The following is a 15,183-nucleotide window of genomic DNA, read 5'->3' as shown; positions in this document are numbered from 1 at the left end:
ATATAGAATAAATATTCATAAGTGCACACATACCTAAATATATGACCCATGTGTCTGAAATAGTATGGGAGAGCAATCCTGAAGCCATTTTGACTCTCCCAATGACCTCAAATATTCCTCTACAGTAACGGAGGCAAATGGGGAACGCCTTCCCATTGTCTTTTTGCTTGCAAATCCTGTCTTAAAGGCATATTTGTGTATGAATAGGGTGAGCCTGTGACCTGGATTTAGGAACTAAAGTATTAACAATTACAAAAGAATGGCCAGGCTGTCCACATAAAGCAACCAGTTACCATTATCAGGTATACTGGCAGGCAAGATTTCTGCTGTAGACCGCCTCCTTCTGTGTATGTATGTATGATGTTTTAGGGGGGTGTTCTTGGGCTACAGGGTGGGCAGTTTCAAAAGTCTATATAAGGGCTTACACACCATTGTACAGGGCTCTCCTTCGTCCTGCATGTGGTGAGTGGGGACCCTGTTGCAACAATTTATTTCCTTTAATAAAGTTCAGACTTACTAGTCGCTTTGCTTCTCAATATACTCTGGTTGGCTTCTGTTACTTTTCTCCTACTGATAGGGAATCCATTTAAGGACTCTATCCTGGCTCAAGGATACGCCATAAGAGAAAGGGAGCAGTTTTTCTTATAACACCCCTAATAAACACATTTTTGTATGCAGCTCTGACTAACGTACACATTTTTGCAAGTAGTTAGGAGACCCCTGCAATTCCCAGAGGTCCCTGGGAAGAGGGACTGTATGTAAACCTATCTGGGAATTGCGAAGTGAACAGGGGTCTCCTATCAATTCTCAGCACCCTTAACAAACTGCAGTACCCAGGATTCTTTGCAGAGGAAGCCACGACTGTTTTAAGTGGTATGGTGCTACTTTAAATGTATGCTGTTGAGGTGGCCTTAGATCTTAGCCAGTGAACGACTTCAGTTTTGGACGCTCCATTTCCACATGGTGTCTTAAATCTTGGATCAATGCCTGAACTCCCAGGTGGAGTTGGCTATCGGTTTTGAAGGTACCCATGTTTGGATTTGACCTGGGTGCATAGAGTTTGGTACTGAAAGGCAGGAAGCAAAGTGTCTGAATGTCAACTGTGTTGTTCATGTATAGTTCCTACTCTCATTTTCTACCCCTGTTTCTTATGTTTTCGAAATAGACAATGCCTGCCTCTTGAGAAGGTTAGGGTATAATGATCTCTCACTGTGGGTTGCCATTCTCCTTTTAGATAAATCTCTTTGTCTGCTGAATTGAACATCAAGGATGAACTAGACCTCTCCAAGTGGTACACAGGCTTCAACAAATGGTTTCTTTTTGTTCCCTTTTGGCTCTGTGATTAAACAAACAATCAACAAGAAGCTCAGAGCATCCCAGCGGCTCAACTGCTGACATAATCTTGCATTAAATTTTGGGCTATCCACTGATTGGTTTGAGTATTTATCTGAGAAGCACTGATCTCCTTGGAGTCAATATCTGAGAGGCAGCAGGAGCTGCTGGGCTTGTCCTTTCAGTTAAACAGCGAGAGATTTCAAAATGTGTGTTAGTGTTGGGTGTTAGTGTAAAAACCCCAGCATTTCCAGCTATCAACTGCATATTACAGATGTAGGTTGTGTCATAGAAGTGCAAATCACTCGCAAGACATTATCTCATCCAGTTATCCTTTCTGTTGATATGGATGTCTCCAAATCCAAGTTATGTGGGGAATCAGAGAGCAAGGAAAAATGAGTGTGTGCATCAAAGCTCAGTATTGGCCTACATATGCCTGTTGTCTTTGTCCATGGAATTTTCTTGGCAGGGATACTGGAGTGGCTTGCCAGTTCCTCCTCCAGGTAGTGATGTATGGAAGTGAGAGCTGGACCATAAAGAAGGCTGATCGCCGAAGAATTGATGCTTTTGAATTCTGGTGCTGGATGAGACTCTTGAGAGTCCCATGGACTGCAAGAAGATCAAACCTCTCCATTCTGAAGGAAATCAGCCCTGAGTGCTCATTGGAAGGACAGATCCTGAAGCTGAAACTCCAATACTTTGGCCACCTCATGAGAAGAGAAGATTCCCTGGAAAATACCCTGATGTTGGGAAAGATTGAGGGCACAAGGAGAAGGGGATGACAGAGGACGAGATGGTTGGACAGTGTTCTCGAAGCTACCAGCATGAGTTTGACCAGACTGCGGGAGGCAGTAGAAGACAGGAGTGCCTGGCGTGCTCTGGTCCATGGTGTCACGAAGAGTCGGACATGACTAAACGACTAAACAACAATTGGCCTACATATATATTCACATACATGCTTGATTCATTCAAGGTCAGGAACCCCTTTCAGTCCAAGTACCATGTTCGCTTCTGAGAGAAAAGTGAGTGAAACAATCAATGGGAATTTTACCTCTGAACAGTAGGATGTGAAGTAAGGCTGTGTGTGTGTGTGTGTGTGTGTGTGTGTGTGTGTGTGTGTGCATACAGAGAAGCCTGGAGTACTGCGTTTGACTCCCAGGTCTGAGGTGAAGCAGATGAAGTCACAGACCCTCCAAGTGTCCCTATTTTCCAGAGACATCCCTGATTTAGAGAAGGTGTCCCGGTTTCTGATTTGAACCCGGAATGTCCCACTTTTCCTTAGGATGTCCCTGTTTTCATTGGAGAAATGTTGGAGGGTATGGAGCTATCTGAACCTTGTGCCGTTGCAACAGAATCCTGTATAGGGAAGGAGTTTTTTTTTTTAAATGTTTCATGTTTTCTTATGTTTTTATATGTTGGAACCTGCTCAGAGTGGCTGGGGCAACCCAGCAAGATGTTTATTTATACCCCAAATAGTAAAAATATCATTATGGAATGGGACGTCCCCATTTTCATCGGATAAATGTTGGAGGGTATTAGTCATACAAAAGGCAAGCAAAAACATGGCTATTGGTGATGGTCAAGCCTGTGCCCCATTCCCCCCCTGGAATGACACATTTGATGGAAGTCCAACATTTGATGAGCAGTTTATTATAATGCAAAATGCTATTGCACGGGATTGTGTTGATGCCGGTTGCAGTTTGGACTTAGTGTTGCTGTTTTTATAATGGCTGTTTTGTTTTATTCTGCTTTGTTTTATCTTTTGTACTGCTGCTTATACTGTATGCTGTGTTCTAAGCCACCCTGCGCTCTGATCTGGAGGCAACTGATAAAACGTGTGAACCAATTTAAAAAGGTGCAACCATACAAATGTATTCATCATTTAGGCTGTAATTCTAACACATAGGATTTACTTCTAAATAGGCATGGTTAGGATTTGACTGTTGCTCACTGCCCTCTGTGACTTTTGCAAGCTTCCATGTGAATGTAACTTACACCTTCAATGAGCATCATTTTGCATCTTAAGTGTGTTTAGACCATGGGTAGGCAAACTAAGGCCTGGGGGCTGGATCTGGCTCAACTGCCTTCTAAATCTGGCCCATGGATGGGCCAGGAATCAGTCTGTTTTTACATGAGCAGAATGTGTCCTTTTATTTAAAATGCATCTCTGGGTAAATGCATGGAGCCTGCCTGGTATTTTTACATGAGTAGAATGTGTGCTTCTATTTAAAATGCATCTCTGGGTTATTTGTGGGGCATAGGAATTCTTTCATTATTTTCCCCCAAAATATAGTCCGGCCCCCCACAAGGTCAGAGGGACAGTGGACTGGCCCCCTGCTGAAAAAGTTTGCTGATCCCTGGTTTAGACACTATACGGCATCGCTTTAATTCCTGGATTAATGTTGAATGTTGCAAGGGCTGATCTACAACATTTTTTGCACAGAATCCAAATGGGGAGCCCAGGATTTCTTGTGACATTCTGTCAGAGAAATTTACACTTTAAAATGGTCACAATCAATATAAAAGATTGTGGCCATTTTAAGCTCTAAATATCTGGTCTAAAACAGGCTCCATCTTTTACACAGATAGTTTTGCTGTAGAATTAAGGGATTATTATTTTTTTATTAAAAAAAAACAACCCTGGGTAAGAAATGAGTGTGGCAGGAGGGAAATGAGCACGCATTTGATAGTCTTTTGTATCTTCTGCTGCTTTGAGTCAAGTAGCTTCGGCTAAGAACTGATGAAGGCTCAGTAGCACACCCACAAATTTAGATCCCCCATTCTGTGAAGGAGGAAAATTCAAGCTGTCAGGGCACTCTGACACTGGAGACAATTTGCATGCTAAACATACTGTATTTTTAGCAGCAGCTAGATTTCTCAGAATTTAACAAACCTGAAGACTTAATTATGGACTTTGGGCTTCTCAGGGCATCTGAAGTGTAGTTCTCGCATTGTTGCAACTCATTCTTCTGCCTACATTTTGCTCACTTTATTTAAACAGCACTCTGGAGCTGGCAAGACGATTGTTTTGTTCACTGCAGAACAACACAGAAAGCACAAAGACCTTGACTTGTAGCTGCAGAACTTGTGTTTTAGTATATGAGACTGGCTTTATCCTGCATTTTTCAACTCTATGCTGTTCTGCTCACGCAAGGAAAGTGTAAGCCTTGTATTGCCGCACCTCTGTAAGGGTATTGTAGACGTGGAAAAGGGCAACCAAAACCAAAATGATCTAGAGCTGCAGCCCAAGATAGGAAAAGAGGTAGTAAGGGAACACCTAAGGTAAAGGTAAAGGGACCCCTGACCGTTAGGTCCAGTCATGACCGACTCTGGGGTTGCGGTGCTCATCTCGCTTAATTGGCGTACAGCTTCTGAGTCATGTGGCCAGCATGACTAAGCCACTTCTGGCGAACCAGAGCAGCGCACAGAAAAGCTGTTTACCTTCCTGCCAGAGTGGTACCTATTTATCTACTTGCACTTTGACATGCTTTCGAACTGCTAGGTTGGCAGGAGCAGGGACTGAGCAATGGGAGCTCACCCCGTCGTGGGGATTTGAACAGCCGACCTTCTGATCAGCAAGTCCTAGGCTCTGTAGTTTAACCCACAGCACCACCCGCGTCCCAAGGGAACACTTAGCTACTTTAAAAGAATTCAGATCTCCAAGACCTGATGATCTGCATCCAAGGGTATTAAAGGAGCTTGCAGATGTATTTTCAGAGCCTTTGTCTATTATCTTTGAGAGTTCTTGGAGAACAGGTGAGGTCCCTAGAGACTGGAGGCAGGCAAATGTTTTCCCCATCTTCAAAAAAGGGGGAAAAGCAAGACCCAGCTAACTAACGACCAGTGAGCTTGACATCAATACCAGGGAAGTTCCTAGAACAGATACTTCATCAGTCAATCATTTTGGAACATGTGAAGAAAGGACACTAGGTTAAAGAAAAGGTGAGACAGAGGTGGGGAAAACAATGCATTATGTTGAGAAAGGGAAGAAAGTTTTTCTGTCTCTTTTGTAAAACCACTACAATTCTGGGACATCCAATAAAGAAGAAAGTTGGGAGATTCAGGACAAAAGAAAATACATTTTCACGCAGCAGTGAGTTAAACAGTGGAATTTGCTCCTACAAGAGAAAGTGATGAGCACTGACTTGGAGGTCTTCCAATATATATTTGAATTTCTCCACCACACAGGCTATATTTGCTCTATAGTCAGTTGGGGAGGGTGTTGTGGGGAGCAAGGAACACCAAGTTGGAGCCCCATGCAAGAAGAAATTCCAGAAATTGCCTCAATCACATTTGGGATTCTTGTCAGATCAGGACGACTAAAATTACCAACAAGCACTAGAAGCACAGGCAGATAAAGGCAGACTGATGAGTCTATATCCGTGTGCATAGAGAGAACAGGGCATGCTTGCCTTTGCTCAGCTCTTTAATGAAGCAAGAAGTCTGGGTTGAGATACTGATCCATAAAATGGGCATCTAAATTGAGGCAGGAACTTCAGAAAGACAGCAGTTAATTTCCTCTTGAAGTTTCCTAGACCAAGGTGGAGAAGTTAGCTTTTTGTAGTCCTCTTGACGGTATTATTAACTTAGGAAAAAGGGTCAAGGAGGACAGTGGAGATGAATACTCTAGGCCAGGCATCCCCAAACTTGGCCCTCCAGCTATTTTGGGACTACAACTCCCATCATCCCTAGCTAACATGACCAGTGGTCAAGGATGATGGGAGTTGTAGTCCCAAAACAGCTGGAGGGCCAAGTTTGGGGATGCCTGCTCTAGCCCCATATCCCTACTCCAACACCTTGCCATTCTCATCACCCTTCAGGAATTGAAGGGTGAATTTGTTATGGGGGTATCTCCCCACATTTTAGTACCCTGGTCACTCAATTACAATTATGCATGCATACTAATAAGTTACTCTGAAAGCCAACTTACTCACACAGGAAGTTGTCTTATATCATTGGTCTGCCATTGTCTCCACTGACTGGAAGTGCCTCTCTGGGTTTACGGACAACATCCTAGACTTGGGTGAGGAGAGGTGGGAGAGAAAGTCATTCCATTTGCATTTGAATGGGAACCTATCCTAGTCCCACTTCCTGAATCAATATGTGGACCAAAACACAACTAGCTTTTTTTTAGGTGCAGTTCTCCTACAATCACAAAATGCATATGTTTGGGAAGATCATGCACAAAATTGCATACAATGGTGAAAAGACTGTACAAAAATGCATTGTATTATGGATGAGTAGCCACATGCCTTGTGCCACCTGGGCTTTTGATTATTTTTTCGAAGCAAAACTGTTTGCACAATGGGCACACGGCTAATCATCCCACGGTAAAGAAAAGGGCCACGGCAATTAGACTAGCTTTTGTAGAGTGCGAGCTTAACAGGATTACATGTAAGCACAAGATTAATTTCCTCTGTAAACACAGGAAGGCAGCAAATCCCTTCCTGATCAGGAAACTGGAAATACCAAACTTCTCAAGAGCACCCGTGTTTCCAACTGGACGACTGTTTGTGTCTTAATCCAACTGAATCGACTCAATCCTGCAAATCAATTCTCCACCCTCTTAATTAAAAGGCTCAAACACCTTAAATGTCAACCTACTTTGCACCGTTAAAATTAAAAAGCGAGCGGCGATTTCCCCAGCTTCACTTGAGTGAGATCAAAACAGAGAAATGTCATTCAAGTGGATAAAATTCAGGTCATGGCACCAAATCTGTAAGGAAGAAGGCGGGAAATCTCAGTCACAGGGTTGTGGTAAGGTTGCCAGGTCAGGAGCATCCCATTCCCTGAGATTTCAAGGCCCAAATCTGAGACCTGGAGAGGCCCCTGGTGATGTCATGGAATGGGGTTTGGAGATGGAAGCTAACTGGTAGAGGGGAACAGAGGAAGGCAAATCCCCTTCCCAAGGGTCTATGCTATAATTTGCAGCATGTTCCTGCCCGCCTGAACTTGCAAGCTGCATGCACAGTCTTCTTAATATATTGTTGCACGCCACCCCAATCTTTCAGCGGGTTCCAGCTGCTTACCCAGGGTTTGGTTTCCTCAGAATGAAGGACAGCGGAGACTATGATGTCTTCAGGATATACAACCTGAGCCTGAGATGGAGGGGCTTGCAGCATCAATACCTCAGCAAGGGCTTGCTTCTCCCATGGCCACAATCTTGGATCCCACCAGAAATCAGGCATGGCTCTGTCTCTCAGCTGTCCAGCCTGCTTCTTGTTTCTAGCTCACACACCTGTCCTTCTAGCTCACACACCTGTTGAGGGAGGCAGGCCCCACTCATTTGTCTTATGGCACAGAGCCACTTCCTTTGTTCCCTTAATGTTCCATATTTAGGGAGCCATACTTAGGAAGAAACTTTGGTTATCCCAGCAATCAGATCCTTTTTGGATCCAGGAATTAGAAGGGACTCGGGCATACCGCCTACCCCAGCCCAAAATTCGCAACAGTATATTTTTGTAAAGGCAGTCTCACCCACCTGGAGAGTCAAGTACCTTACCTGTCACCTGGAGGGGGCCAGCGAAACCTGGAGACTTCAGGTCATACCTGGAGGTCTGGCATCCCTACTTGTGGGTGGTAATTCCTGACAGTTAACCTTTTCCCCTACCCTAGAGGTTCAAAGACTCTCTCAAGGCAAATCTTTAAAAATGTAGTATAAGCACCAACAACTGGGAAACACTGGCCTGCGAGCGCTCCAGTTGGAGAACAGCCTTTACCAAAGGTGTCATGGGTTTTGAAGATGCTCAAACTTAGGATGAAAGGGAGAAACATGCTAAGAGGAAGGCACGCTTGGCAGACCCTTACCATGATCAACTCCCACCCGGAAACCTATGTCCCCACTGTGGAAGGACGTGTGGATCCAGAATTGGCCTCCACAGTCACTTACGGACTCACTTTTAAAACTGTGTTTATGGAAGACAATCTTACTCGGCTATGAGTGATTGCCAAAGAAGAAGAAGGATCCCTTCACTGAGGAGAGGGACTCAACTTGAGTCTAGTTAGTTTCATTCCTGCTGTGAATTCTGTGTGTGAGAAAAGTGTGTACCCCCTAAAGCTCCAGAGCGTTAACAGTGGACTTTGTGTAAAGTACACAGAGGTAATGAGAGCTCAACGTTCCCAAAACATGATCATCAACAATGGTTAGGCTTAAACCTCAAAGGTGCTGCCTTTTTCACCAGATGCATTAGTGAATTAAATTCCAGAGAGATCCATTTCCACGCCATTTTATTATTAACCGACTGTATAACATCGGCAAAGGTCTTACAAAAGGTACTGTGAACTGAGTACAGCTAGCAGTTACAGGGGTGGCAAAGGGTCTGTCAATTCAATGTGATGGCTGTGGGCGACAGTGACAGCTTCCTGATGGTGAACCACAAATACCTTGATGGTGACGTGGAAACATTTAGTCAGAAAAATGCCCCCCCCCCGCATCTTACCAGAGACCAACTACGCATCCCCAGTGATCCCCAACAATTTTTGTATAACAAAGTTAGAAATCTAATTAAACCTTTATTGGCGATGTCTGTTTAATTAGATTTCTAACATTTAAATGTTACTGCATGAAATGTTATATCCCCCCCCCCCTTTAAAAATTTATAGAGGAGAGTATTGAAGAGGTCACAGCGAGATGTCAAAGCATGAGATGTGACGGGAGACCTAGAAACAAATTATCTCAATCCCGGAACTAAGCCTGGATATTGAGGGTGGTGTTTCTGTCTCTTCTCAGTTAGACTGTTTCATGCCTCCCCCCTTTTTTTGTCTGAGCTGTGTTCTTCCTTGATAACACAAAGGTCCAGGTCTGTGTCCAGGAAAGAATGCCATCTGGCACAGCCCTTAGGAAAGGGCTCCTCAATCCACTCTTGATCAATCACTGCATTGCAAACAGAAATGGACAAATACATCCATTTTAATATCTCCCCCTTTCTCATTTTTCTATTCTTCAGTTCTCCACATTCCCATATCAGTTTGCATTTTTTTTAAAAAAAAATCATCATCAAAATTCATCAGTGATTTTAGCGCAAATTTCTCCCAATGCACATTTTTGTTCAAAGCATTTCCCTAACAAATATAATGCATTTTTGTATGTTATTTTCACCAATACAGGCATTTTAATGCACATTTTGCCTGAGTGTATGCTTCTTCTTCTTCTTTTCTTATACCTCACTTGGCCGGATAACTCCATTGCTAAATTCAGAGAAGTATTTCGAAGGACTGCTGTGTTTCTGTTTGCACATTGTTTCAGTGAGTATGAATTAGGTGGGCCCACTTTCAGATGTGAACTAAATCAAATTTCTTCCCCACTCCAATTTGCAAGTGCTTAAGGGAGCACTCCCCTGAGTCCCTAATGAGCAATCCTGTATGGAACTTCATAGAAAGAACAATTCAGGTCCCTTGCCTATTGTGTTAGCTTTTTAAAGTTGTTATAGATTGGGACTCAAGCAGAACCAATCTGCCTCAAGTGCTCCATTGCAAGATGGGCTTTCCATGCAACACACTCTCCACAGATATGGGGCATGCTAGGTTTTCACAGCTTGACTAAAGTTCCCATAATGCCAGAATAATGATGTCCCAGATAAAAACTTCTTGAAAATAAACCCTGTTCATATGCCATACTGGCTATTGTTCTAACTCCACTGATGAAGGCGGCATGAACCTGAATTGCAGTTGCTGGAAATTACAGGTGGGCATGATGTTGGAAATTACAGGTGGGCATGATGTTGAAAGGGACGCAGGTGGTGCTATGGGTTAAACCACAGAGCCTAGGACTTGCCGATCAGAAGGCTGGTGGTTCGAATCCCTGTGACGGGGTGAGTTCCCGTTGCTCGGTCCCTGCTCCTGCCAACCTAGCAGCTCGAAAGCACCTCAAAGTGCAAGGATCAATAGGTACCGCTCTGGTGGGAAGGTAAACGGCATTTCCGTGCGCTGCTCTGGTTCACCAGAAGCGGCTTAGTCATTTGGCCACATGACCCAGAAGCTGTACGCCGGCTCCCTCGGCCAATAAAGCAAGATGAGCGCCACAACCCCAGAGTCGGCCACGACTGGACCTAATGGTCAAGGGTCCTTTACCTTTATGATGTTGGCAACAGCTAATCTAAACCAGCACAGCAATCTCTGACTGTGGCTCCCTCAGAGAGTCTTTCAACACTACCTGTTTGATCCTTTGAAAAAATTACTGGAGATACCAGGAATTAATTCTGGGGCCCACCGTGAACAATGCTGGACAATAGGGCAGTATATAAATAATAGTTGTAGTAGTAGTAGTAGTAATGCATATGCTTAGGGCCCTCGTATTCATGGGACCGCCTCTCCTGGTATGCCCTGCAGAGGACCTTAAGGTCCATGAATAATCATAGTTTAGAGGTCCTGGGCCATAAGGAAGTCAGATTATCCTCCACCACTACCAGGGCCTTCTCAGTGATGGCTCCGACCTGGTGGAATGCTCTGTTCCATAAGACCAGGGCCCTGCAGGATTTAACTTCCTTCCACAGGGCCTGTAAGACAGAGCTATTCTGCCTGGCTTTCAATTTGAACTTAGCCTGATCTTTTATTCCCCTTCCTTCCCCCCCTCCCCTTTTTATGAAGATTACCCGCTCTGGATCCCACAGGTAATTCTCCCCATATCTCCTCACTGGCCCAAATAGGACTAATTTAGCCAGCTAGCCCTGGTGATCATGTTTATTGGATGGATTCCCCCCCCTAAATTGATTTTTGAATTCTGAATTTATTGTTATTCACATTTTATACTGTATTTTATGCTATTTTTTGTTGCATCAATTGTTTTAAATTTGTTGTTAGCTGCCCTGAGCCTGGGTTTCTGAACCGGGAAGGGCGGGGTATAAATAAATACTGAGTGGTCTTTTCCTAACAATTTATGCTTCATTGAGTGTTCCTTGGAGGTTTCTTCAGTTTGAATGCTTGATTTAGGAACCTAGGAAACTGCCTTAAACCAGACCATTAATCTGTCTGTCTTGACTGATTGGCATGAGCTCTGCAGGATTTGGGGCAGGGTTCTCTCCCAGCCCGGCCATCAGAGATTTAACCTGGGGCCTCCTGCATGCAAAGCTAAACTGTGCCACCGAGCTACAGCCCTTCCTTGTCTTCCACCTACCCCTCCTTGCCTGTTAGTTCTCTTTCATCCCCAGCTCCATTGGATTCCCTTCCGGACAATGGCATGTAATCAGAGAAGATGCTGGAGAAGGCAAGGAATGCCGGTGGATGCTGGTGGCGATGGCTATTGTTTTTGAGCATCATGGGCAGACACTAATTACAATGCATACCATGCAAGACAAGATTTTGTATATTTTAATTTATTCTTCTTATTTTTTTGGCTTGGGCTTCTGCTCAGTTCATTCAATTATATATATATATATATATACACACACACAAACATCATTGTTATACAGTGTCCTCTGCATTGAGGTTCCATTTTCTTACATTCTCCTCCCGGCAACAGTGTTTTGAGGCTACTGAACGCCTTTATGCAGCCTGCCCAACCAGACCTTGAAGTCTGAAGGCAAGGCCAATGGACACAATCCTAAGAAGTCCTGGCTGGTTTGGGGAGCAGTGGCAGAGAGAGGTTCTCCTATTGCAAAGCAGACAGGATGGTGGTGTCTTTGGTGAGAAATGTATCCATCAGAGCTACACACGAGCAAGTCAATGCATTCGACTGTTAGGCTCGGCTAACCACTGTGATGAATGCACTGGAGACCACAAGTGTTACTTGGGGCATTTTCCCTAACTGCTGTTGTTTCTAGCACAGTGCAAAGGTTGCAGTTGAAATGAACTCTTCATCAGTCTCCCAGAGTCTGAATGCCACCTTGGTCATGAATGTGACAACCTTCAATCAATACAGTGGTTTCGACCCAGCTGACAAATGTATGTAGGCATGACACCCATAACACGGCGTGCTTCATTGTCCAGGCAGAATACATGGTGTCTTCATGGTCCCTGTTAGGACCATGCTAATCATGCACCTGGTCCTCAGGAGAGCTAGCAGTGAAGGATCTTCATAAAGGCCTTCCGGAACTCAATATTGAAGGTGGTGTAGATGATGGGGTTGACAGCACTGTTGACATAGCCAAGCCATGTGAAGGCATTGTACAGGGCCGGGGGGATGCCACAGTTGCAGTGCATGTTCAGGATGTGGGTGATGAAGAATGGGAGCCAACAGATGATGAAGACACCTGCAGGAGGACAAATGAAAGGAGCCAGGTTAGCACTGCAGCGGCCAGCCAGTACTTTTTCACAACAGAATGCAGTTAACTTATGCAATGTGCTACCACCAGATGTGGGGGATGTCAGAGAAGCAAATGATATCCCTTGCCATTTGCAGCACGATACACGGGTGGTGCACAGAGCCTAGGACTTGCTTATCAGAAGGTCGGCAGTTCGAATCCCCGTGACAGGGTGAGCTCCCATTGCTCGGTCCCTGCTCCTGCCAGCCTAGCTGTTCGAAAGCACATTAAAGTGCAAGTAGATAAATAGGTATCGCTCCAGTGGGAAGGTAAACAGCATTTCCGTGCGCTGCTCTGGTTCGCCAGAAGCGGCTTAGTCATGCTGGCCACATGACCCAGAAGCTGTACGCCGGCTCCCTCAGCCAATAAAGGGAGTTGAGCACCGCAACCCCAGAGTCGGCCACGACTGGACCTAACGGTCAGGGGTCCTTTTACCTTTATGCAGTCATACCTTTGTTTTCAAACAGCTTAGTTCTCCAACATTTTGGCTCCCAAATGTCACAAACCCTGGAAGTGACTGTTCCGGTTTGCAAACTATTTTTGGAAGCCAAACTTCCAACAGGGCTTCTGTGGCTTCTGATTGGCTTCAGGAGCTTCCTGCAACCAATCAGAAGCCACACTTTGGTTTTCAAACGTTTTGGAAGTCAAATGGACTTCTGGAATGGATTCTGTTTGACTTCCAAGGTACGACAGTACGGTTGTTTTTCCCTGCATAAGGTGTGTTTTGAGCCCCACAATCAAGAGACCACTTTTGTCAAAGAGCTTTCCAAAGTACCTCTGCCCTCTTTCAATTTCTACTGCATCTTTGGTGTTAGATTTCCCTCTTTATTTTGGCAGCTGCAGTTGTTAATAATTTAATTCCTCACGTGGTAATGCGGGGATGGGTAACCCGTGGCCCTTCAGATATGGTTGGACTCTAAACTCCTATCATCTCTGATGATTGGCCATGTTGGCTGCAGCTGATGGGAATTGTTGTCCAACAACATGTATTATGTTGGTATCAGCCTTGGCCAACTTGGTGCTCTCTGGATGTTGTTGGACTGAAACTCATCAGCTCTAGCTGGATTTGATGGGAATTGTTGTTCAGCAAATTTCAACAAGAAATTCCTGCACCATTTGCTCTTCTCTTTTATGATTCCTAGTAAGCAACTGCTTCAGACAGCGAAGTTACCATTGATCACCTTATATTCAGTGGAGGGTATCAGGTTGACAGAGGCTGCTGCAGAAATTATTATTATTATTTTAATTATATCTACTTTATTACTTTAATGATTTTTTAAAAATACCCACATTAGGAACTTTAAGAATGCAAACAGTGGTTTATAGCGATTGATATAAATACATAGAACAAAGGCATCAGAAGTCTCCAATTTACTATCAAACTCAGTGGAAGGTGGTTCTTGGATGGATGGAGAACTTCTGTAAACTGGAGGTGCAAGTGACATGGAACCCATACCAAGCACTATGGCCAGCATCTGCGTGGCTTTCTTTTCCTTCTGCTGCGAAAACTTCCGCCTGCTCATTGTCTTGAGGGAGGTCCTCGTCTTGCCATTGGGCATTGTTTGGATCTCAAATATCTTGGCTGCTTTGGGGTTATCCATCGTATGCCCATTCTTCTCTACTTTTGGTGGGCCGTCCGTGGGAGACCGCAGAGTGGCATTGGCACAGAGGTTGGAAGCAGCTGGCATGGCCACTTCGTCGTTACTTGGCACAGGTGGCTTGTGTTTGGTTTTCTCTGCAGGGCTGGTGCTGGTTGCCATCTCCATCTCTTCCATGTGATTTACTGCATCCTGGACAAAGATCAGATTTGCCCCCATTTTTAATTATTTTTTTACAAAAAGGATTTAAGAAAACCTACCTAAATTACTTCGTTCAAAGAGTGACTCAAGGGGGGGAAACAGTGTAGGATGCAATTCTAAGCTCTGGTTGGCAGCAGCAGGGCTTGATGGAGCCAGGATTGTATCTGTAGCTCTGGTGCTCGTGCCATCCCAGGCAAAATATTGGGGAGGGGGAAAGTGCATTTTGACCCCATTCAGCACATTCAATTTTTTAATTCCAGATTTTAACAATTGCATTTGTAATCCAATTCATGGCTTCCATATACTATTGATATGTCATTATTATTATTATCATCACTACATTTATATATCACCTTTCTTCCAGGATATAGGGTTCTCTACCCCCCTCACAACAACCCTGTGAGGTAGGTTAGACACAGAGACAATGACTGGCCCAAAGACACTCAGTGATCTTCGTGGCTGAGCGGGGATTTGAATCCTGTTCTCCCAGACACTCAACACCCAAGTGGCTCCGATTTAATGCACAATCTATCTCTAAGATGATACATTTTCATTCTGGAATAGGAAAATATGTTATCTGTCCATTCCAAATGAGCTGATGCATTAATTGTTCAAACTGTTATGTGGATAGATAGCCTCCTTTAAAAGAGGTTGGGGCGAGCTGTGAAGGGATGGGCAAAAGGATAGGTGAGGTGTAAAGGGAAGGGAGTTTGGTCAGGTGTAGAGGAAGGAGGACCTGGCCAGCTGTGTGGGAGAGGGTTGGTAAAGGGGCTGGCGAGCGGATTGAGTAGGAGCTGTAGCCTCATGTGATTTAT

General features: G+C 44.4%; 1 protein-coding gene and 1 long non-coding RNA gene across 5 annotated transcripts in view; both read right to left on the bottom strand.

Moving 5' to 3' along the window:
* The window catches only part of LOC310832429, a 186,386-nt gene that overhangs the window by 157,376 nt on the left and 13,827 nt on the right, over window positions 1-15,183 (bottom strand). The window lies entirely within an intron of this gene.
* The window catches only part of DRD2 (dopamine receptor D2), a 74,235-nt gene continuing 70,673 nt past the window's right edge, over window positions 11,622-15,183 (bottom strand). For all 4 annotated transcript variants that reach the window (XM_083714079.1, XM_083714082.1, XM_083714080.1 and 1 more), the window contains 2 exons: window positions 14,026-14,359; window positions 11,622-12,518 (listed from right to left, as the gene is read on the bottom strand). In XM_083714079.1, the coding sequence (XP_083570205.1) occupies window positions 12,325-12,518; window positions 14,026-14,359 (528 nt within the window). In that variant the 3' untranslated portion in view covers window positions 11,622-12,324. The remainder of the gene's footprint in view (window positions 12,519-14,025; window positions 14,360-15,183) is intronic.

Source organism: Podarcis gaigeae (genome assembly GCF_964106915.1).
Source record: "Podarcis gaigeae genome assembly, chromosome: 15".
Lineage (NCBI taxonomy): Eukaryota > Metazoa > Chordata > Lepidosauria > Squamata > Lacertidae > Podarcis > Podarcis gaigeae.
The sequence above is the reverse complement of the archived record's forward strand: the minus strand, read 5'-3'. Positions and strand labels throughout refer to the sequence as shown.